The sequence below is a fragment of the Vitis vinifera genome, chromosome 7 (genome assembly GCF_030704535.1).
Source record: "Vitis vinifera cultivar Pinot Noir 40024 chromosome 7, ASM3070453v1".
Lineage (NCBI taxonomy): Eukaryota > Viridiplantae > Streptophyta > Magnoliopsida > Vitales > Vitaceae > Vitis > Vitis vinifera.
In genome coordinates, this window is record NC_081811.1 from 11576738 (window position 1) to 11584288 (window position 7551).

At 31.5% G+C, this 7551-nt stretch overlaps 1 protein-coding gene and 1 long non-coding RNA gene across 2 annotated transcripts; both read right to left on the minus strand.

Annotated features, from left to right (window-relative positions):
* Window positions 1-1784: 1784 nt before the first annotated feature.
* Window positions 1785-3059, minus strand: LOC104879830 (uncharacterized). Its single transcript, XR_786255.3, has 3 exons — window positions 2980-3059; window positions 2481-2583; window positions 1785-1880 (listed from the first exon to the last, which is right to left on the minus strand). It is a non-coding gene; the product is annotated as an uncharacterized LOC104879830 (long non-coding RNA).
* A 1135-nt stretch (window positions 3060-4194) lies between these two features.
* LOC104879870 (uncharacterized) lies at window positions 4195-6263 on the minus strand. Its single transcript, XM_010654276.3, has 6 exons — window positions 6062-6263; window positions 5904-5996; window positions 5693-5806; window positions 5218-5595; window positions 4654-4878; window positions 4195-4543 (listed from the first exon to the last, which is right to left on the minus strand). The coding sequence occupies exons 1-6, from the start codon at window positions 6233-6235 to the stop codon at window positions 4292-4294; spliced, it is 1236 nt and encodes a 411-aa protein (XP_010652578.3). The 5' UTR covers window positions 6236-6263; the 3' UTR covers window positions 4195-4291.
* Between the last annotated feature and the right edge of the window lie 1288 nt (window positions 6264-7551).

A 7551-nucleotide genomic window follows, 5' to 3' on the forward strand; every position in this document is an offset into this window, starting at 1 on the left:
AATAATTCTCCATCTTAATACATATGATAATTAGTTCTTAAATGATTCACATAAATTCTTAATGATACACACAAAGCATTGGTTGAGCATTATTGTAAAACATTCACATCTCCCAAGAAGGAGAAACAAAGAAATGGTTCAGACCAACAAATGTGAACCAAATGTGAGCTGTGGGTTTTACAAAACCTAAATCAATGGACACTACTAGACTTGAGTTGTAGAAACCAACAAAAATAAATAAATAAATAAATTGCACAAATATTTAACTAAAATATATGGATGGAGATTGTAATAAGTCATAGAAATAATGGGGGGAAAATCTTGCTATAAATGTGTAACTAAAATAATTGCAATTTTACATTCTAGAAAATTAGGTAATTCAGTCTCACATATATAAAATAATAATATATGTGTGTATAGAAATCAAATTTAGGTTGAACTCAATTTTGGATGACTTCTGCTCCCTTTTTTTTCTATTTCCACCGAAATTTGCCCTTTCCTTGATCTAAAATGAACTGAACTTATTAGGAGTGATAGCCCTAGAAATACATGTTAAAGACTTACCTCTGCTTGGAAAGATTTCATTAGCTAGCTCTCCAAGAAATGGATGTATGGAATATGCTTAACAATCTCAAAATTTCGGCCTTGGTCGGGTATCATACTAAGTTTCAATTCTTCCTGCAAATCAATAAATGTAAGAGTTGTGAGCTTACTAAGGTGGCGGATGCCAGAGGGCAGCTCCTCCAGTTGTGGGCAAAGCCCAATCATAAGCTCCTCCAGAAGGGGCAATGTTCCATCTTCTATTTTCACCCTCTTCAGTCCTATCAAGTCAATGAGACGGAGCCTCTTAAGTTTCTGAAACCCTGTTGCCCCAAAACACAATTGCTCAACGACAGAGGTTACAAATAGGGAAAGATCCTGCAGGCTAGGCAGGGCTTGAAAGACTTGCATTGGATCATTCGCTAAGTTAGAATGAGCTAAGCCTACTCTTACTAAATTCGGAAGTTTAGAAATCCACACTACAAGGAAAATGTCAAAAGATGACGCTTTTTAAAAGCGTCATATATTAGACTATCATCTTTTTAAATTGCATACGTTGACACTTTTTAGAAGCATCATCTTCTTTGCACGTCAACCATGACGCTCATAGTAAGTGTCATTATTTGAAACATTGACGCTTTATAAGTGTCATCATATGTTAATAATTTCATTCATGTCAATATTGACATTCAATGAAGCGTCATTGTATAGGTAGAAGCAACATTGACACTCAATATAAGTGTCATCTTATAACTTTTTATTTGTAGGAGCAACGTTGACACTTAATAAAGCGTCATTGTATAAGTAGAAGCAACATTGACACTAAATATAAGTGTCATCTTATAGTCTTTTTTATTTGTAGGAGCAACATTGACACTCATAATAAGTGTCATCGTATAGCATTTTATACCTTGACACTAAAAAAAATGCCATGTTTTTTTTACATCAACCTTGACGCTTTTGAGAAGTGTCATCTTCTGTTTATTCAAGTAAAGCATGACGCTTTAAAAAAACGTCATCTTATCTCATATAAAATTTTAATAGCCCATAAATTAAAATGTCCTAATTATGCCCTGTTTTATAATTTTCTATCAACAATTAAATTAATAATGAAAACTTAATTTAAGAATCTCCATTGACAAAAAGTATCAAATATGGTCTTCCTTTTTCACTATTACAATTTATCCATAAACATCATACATAATCAACAACTAAAACCAACAATTTTACAGCTTCTTCTTCAACTTTGAATTCTTCATAACCTTCACTACATCTAGTTTTACATCATTTTTCTTCCAAGTGCAAAAGGATGGTTGTAACTCACTTTCTAGATGCTCAATCTGCAAAATAATTGAGAGGGTTACATATTTATTAGTATTAACAAATAGTTAAGAAGCAACTTTGTAAATGAAATGTGTATATGCCAATTTTTAAATTTCCAAAATATCTTTCTTCCATTGCAATAAATTTCAAAATATCAAAAGAACTCAACAAACTCCAATAATTTTATTACACCAAATTTCTAAATATTTTAGAACTCTTATTCTATTTTTTTTTTTAAAAACAGAAAAAAAAAAAGTTTTTATCTCATTGACTATTTTGGTATGATTTTTATCTTATTTATGAAACTTCAACCATTAACATCTTCTCATTCTTCTTATAGGTTGTACAAGACATTAGATGTTTTGCATGAGAATGAACTAAGGAATGAAAAAAAAAAAACAAAAAAAACTAGTAGTCCGAAAAATTATAAAATTGTAAATTAACATATTTATGTAAAATTATAAAATTGTGTTAAAATATCTATGTTCTTCTTATTGTATTAGTATATCAACATTTAATCATATGAGGATATCTATTATCTAAATATGGAACTTGCATGAAATGATCTCTAAACATGGAATTGATTCATAAAACTTACAATAACCACAACATGTTACCTCAAAATTCTTTTGATGATATATTTTGAATTGTTTGTGGGTGTCCTTCATCAAGAGCAGTAGTGACGTTGTTAATAGAATGACCTATGCCTTTTTGTACAACCTGAAGAATATATAATAAATAATTTAACAACCAATTAGTAAGAGGTGTTATTTCCTTCCATAGGCTTATTTGTAAGAAGTCTTAAACTAACTTCTTATTTTTTATGCAAAAGAAAATGGAAGTACAAGATATTATAGACTTTAAGCCCATTAGTATAGTAGGAGACCTTTATAAATTTAGATTAAAGAAGTTTATAAAGCTAGTAATCTTAAACACCAAAAATGCTTTTGTAGAGAATAGACAAATTCCTAATTCATGCACATGTAATGAAACTAAAGGCTCTACGAAAATAAGCTTGGACATGCAGGAATTTTTGTAGCTATGCTATTGTAGGATTTCTCCAAATCTAACTGATAATAATTTGTAGAGGAAATATACAAAATTTGTTACACCTACCATGTCTACTTGGCTTCACCTCTCAATATGCCAACTATACATCAATCATAATAGAGCAACCCCCAAAATGATCCATATTGGAAACACTGCCAACTAGGAGTACAAAGATATACATTAACAAATTATCATTGTGAATAAATCCATTATAAAATTAACATTAACAAAATATTGACTACATCTTTAAAAGAAAATGAAGTTGTATTAGACTATAAGTTATAAGAGGTACCTTCAAACATGAGTAATGATTAACTGAGTCACTAACATAACCCAATCTAATCGAACTTCATTAATTTCCATTTCACTATATGATTTCTTCCTGCAAAACTGAATTGGAGTGACATATACAATTCACTATGTTCAATTGACCAAAAAAAAAAAAATGCTATAGTAAAATGACCAACCATATGAATTGAATTGAGTGCAAACCTTTGATGTTAGTTGGTTTGGATTAGCAATGATTTCCTTCATATATCTCACCACGTAATACCCACATTCCATACTACCTGGTTGTCTTGGGCACTATGGGAAAAGTATCAACAAGTGCAATAAACACTAGAATGATGTTCTTACTTCTTTAGCATCTTATTGATGATCATATTAATAACCATCCATTTTCTAATTTTGTCATAAATTAAGTGGTGAAGCAATATATTTTAATCTAAACAAATAAGTACTTACAACCACTTTCACCCAAGTTGGCTCCCTCTTTGATGTTTTCTGTTTTTCGGGTGGGTTGATTTTCATTGCCCTACAAAAAGAATTAAAAAGATGTTATTTAGACACTATCAATTGTATTAAAATAGGAGAAAATATATACTTACATGTTAACTATGTCCTTAAGATCATCACATGGTTGACAGGCCATTGGATCAAGGTAAGATGCAATCATTTTCTTCATCTCCAATGCCACTAACACCCAATGGAAACTAAAGAAAAGAAATGAAAATTGTAATATAGTATCCACAAATTCAAACATCACAAACTAACTTACAAACACCATATTGATATTTAGGATAAAAGGTTACTCTGGGTTGTATGGAATAAGCATATATTCAGCATGCTTTGTATTCTTTAGTCGATCTGCAATAACCCTTGACCTGTTTTCCTTGCTTCCCTCTCCCATTCCAGCTTTTGAGACCAATGTTGGATTGACAAAAACATATCGTTCGGCCTGCTTTGCATCAATCAACTTTCTATGCAAATGCTTGATTATAACCCACATGACAAGTTATCAACAATCATTATAGGTCATTAGAAAATAACCTTCTATCTCATAATCTTGTGAAAAGTCATTCAAAAATTATAAAATCCCTTACCAGATGTAGTATAAAATACAATTGGAGGACACTTCTTTTGATGATATTATCATTTCCATATCTTCTTTCATCATGAAGGTCTTGAAACTCTCACCAAAAACATCATCTGGGAAGTTTATAGGGTGTGTTCTTGATGTACTCAGCATGAGGCCAACCAATGTCTCAAAAATTTTCATATCTTGTGGTTTTTCACCCTTGGATTTGACTTCAACTTCATTTACTTTTTGTTTCTTTGCTTTCTTAGATGCCTTTACAATTAAGAACCATGGTACAAATCAAATTAACTAGTTTATATATATATATATATATATATATATATAGAAAGTCACTATAAAGTTTGGTAATTAAATTTACTTACTAAGATGGGAGTACGGATGATGACCAAATCAGTTGGCCACAAAACTTGGTAACCAATTGCAGCCCCAACAGTAGTAGTTTGTCCAGGAATAGGAATGGGAAGGGGTGCACTTGAATCATAAGGAGCATCAACAACTACTAAATAGTTGGGACCACATTCAAGTATAATTGTTCCACCTGCCACTATATTTTCCTTGGTGCCTATGGCCAGCTCACATTTTCTAACCTACAAAACTCAATTCACAATAATCACTTCAATATTAGTGGGTTTATACAAAACTAACATAAATGCATTATCATCATCAATCACCTTATAGCTCCTATTACAATGATAAATGCAATTTCATTTACATTCAATTGCAACAAACTTGCATGATAACATTTCAGTCCATTGCATATAACTCAACCCATAATTTAGACATATCCTATTATATGTTGTCACATCAAAGAAGACCATATATGTTGCCACCAACATTTGAAGTCAATTCAAACAACAAAATTAAATTAAATTATTTCTCGTATTAGAGGAAACTTTGTCATCAAATTAGCTTAACTGAATAAATACCTTCTTCTGTGGTTCTATTGCTTCTGGTGGGGTCACATCTTCAACTTTACGGATTGGCTTATCCACTGCTTCTGGTAGGAGAAGTTGTTTTTGCTTCATGTTTAAACTGCTAACATCAGATTGGGGAGTAACAACTCCTACTTGAGACAGTTTTACTAGCACTTCTGCCTGAAATATTCTTTGTTCTTCTTTAGATGCTGCTATGAAATCCCTGACAGCACGATCTGCAGCACTATTGAAATATTGGCGAGGTGTGTAGTGCTTCCCTTTGGCCCTAACTCGACCACTATACTCAGGAGTACCCAATGCTTCCACAAGTATATCATTACTTCCACTAACACTTCTACCATTCTCTTGAGACTCTTTCAATAGTTTGTCCTTAAAAAATATTAATTATAAAGTTAAATTGCAAATTTGTTATTGTAAATAACTTATTATAAATATATGTAATTAAAATTGAAAAATATTCACTTACTATTTTCTCAATTACTGGTATGGCCACTTCATCAAAGGTGTCGTCCTTTTTTTCCCTTGCTTTCTTCCACAATATGCTTCGATCAATAGTTTCAGTTGATCCACTTGCAACCATCTTTCAAAATAGGACAATGTATAATATAATTATCATATAACCCTATTATGTATTATGCATAAAATAAATAAAAAACAATTAATAAGCTTACACTTACCATCTCTTCCTCAAGACCGGCATATCCTTTCCTACTTAGATGGTGATTATAAATGTTTCTCTTTCTTCTTTCTTTTTGAATTTCTCGATATTCCTATAAATTAAAATTTTATAATTAATGAATGTGAATAAGAGGTATGTAAAGAGTCTTAATTATACCTTAAAGTTGTCAGACAATCTATCTTTGACAAATATTGTCCAATCTTCATCCTCAATAAAAGTATATTGAATTGGTGGTCTTTTGAGGAGCTCCGGTTGGTCTTCGAAAGGAAGAATGTACTTCACTGTTAGCAAGTTCTTAAAGGACCGAAAGCATTTTCCCATTGTTAACATACAATTCCTCCTGCTTTTATGATTTAATGAAAAAACAGTCTGCACATTAATACCAAACTTTAGTAATTTCAAGAGGTTAAGAATGATAGACATTTTGCATCAAAGTGATTTAAATAAGAAATGGTTACCTCAATGCTGTCCCATAACTTATCCTTCAACTGTTTAGGTACAACATGCCAAGTTTTATATCTTATTGGCACCATAGTGCGTGCTAACACGCCTAAGTAGCTTGTTAGATGAACTGCTGATTCTCCTATGAAAATGCCATCAAGATTGTACTTAACCGGCAACTTAACCCTCTTGCTTCTATTTTTTATAATCATATGCTTCTGTGTCATCCCTCTGTACTTCCTTTTTATGGGGTTTTCTCCTTCCTTTGTCTCCATTCTTATAACAAAAAAAATAAAAAATGATAAAGATTAGTTAAAATTATATTGCATATAACCTAGTCAAAGAATAATTGTAAAACATAACTTTTCAAAGAAACAAATCCATAATCATTGCATAATGAAATGAAATAGATCATGAATTCAATAGATCTTTTTAAAATTGTTCATCATATAACAAGGATAACACTTCATTTAAACTTTTTTTTGTCCCGCTTTGTTTAACATTTCATTTATTTTAAGCAACCCAAGGGCCTTTGTATAAGAAAGCTAAATTTGCAGTAGGAATTTCCTATAAGAATCAACATGGAAGGAGCACGTGGTTTCAACAAGTTCATCAATTCCATAAGAACTTATGAAAGCTTTTGGACTATCGGTTTGTGTTACATTAAGTTTGGAAAACACAACATGCATATTGATAATAAAAAATTTCATAATTTTTTTACTCACAAACATAACTAATTTAGTATCTTCCATGCACAATTTAGGGAAAAGGTTCTAGTAAATATGTTATTGGGAGATGTTAAAGAATGGTCAATATTTTGTGCAAAAAAATAAAGAAATGATAAAAATTACCTATTTTGTGGCTGTTGCAACCCATTCCATGGCCTTTATTCATACATTAGCATTAAAATACAGCTACATAGAGGATTTGTTCTCAATCCAAATCCCCTCACAATCGCCTCGCATACATGTTGCATCTGAGTCATCCATTACATCAAACGCTTCAATTTGTGGCAATGCCCCTATAAAGGGATGGTGTTCAATCGAATTGTCAACAAAGTCTTCACCTCCTTCCATATCCAAGAAACCTTTTTGAGGAGTTGACAAAACAACCGGCCATCTTGGATCAAGTTGGTCTTGCACATAAAATACTTGCTTAGCTTGGGATGCCAAAATGAAAGGATCTGATTTATGAGCAATTTTGCT

What these genes read in the sequence shown, in the direction of transcription:
- LOC104879870 (XM_010654276.3), bottom strand. Translation starts at nt 6,235, where the DNA reads ATGTTAACAATGGGAAAATGCTTTCGGTCCTTTAAGAACTTGCTAACA. An exon ending in CCGGTCTTGAGGAAGAGATG is followed by an intron (nt 5,807 to 5,903) that starts GTAAGTGTAAGC and finishes CTATTTTGAAAG; the next exon opens with ATGGTTGCAAGTGGATCAAC. An exon ending in TACCAGTAATTGAGAAAATA is followed by an intron (nt 5,596 to 5,692) that starts GTAAGTGAATAT and finishes ATATTTTTTAAG; the next exon opens with GACAAACTATTGAAAGAGTC.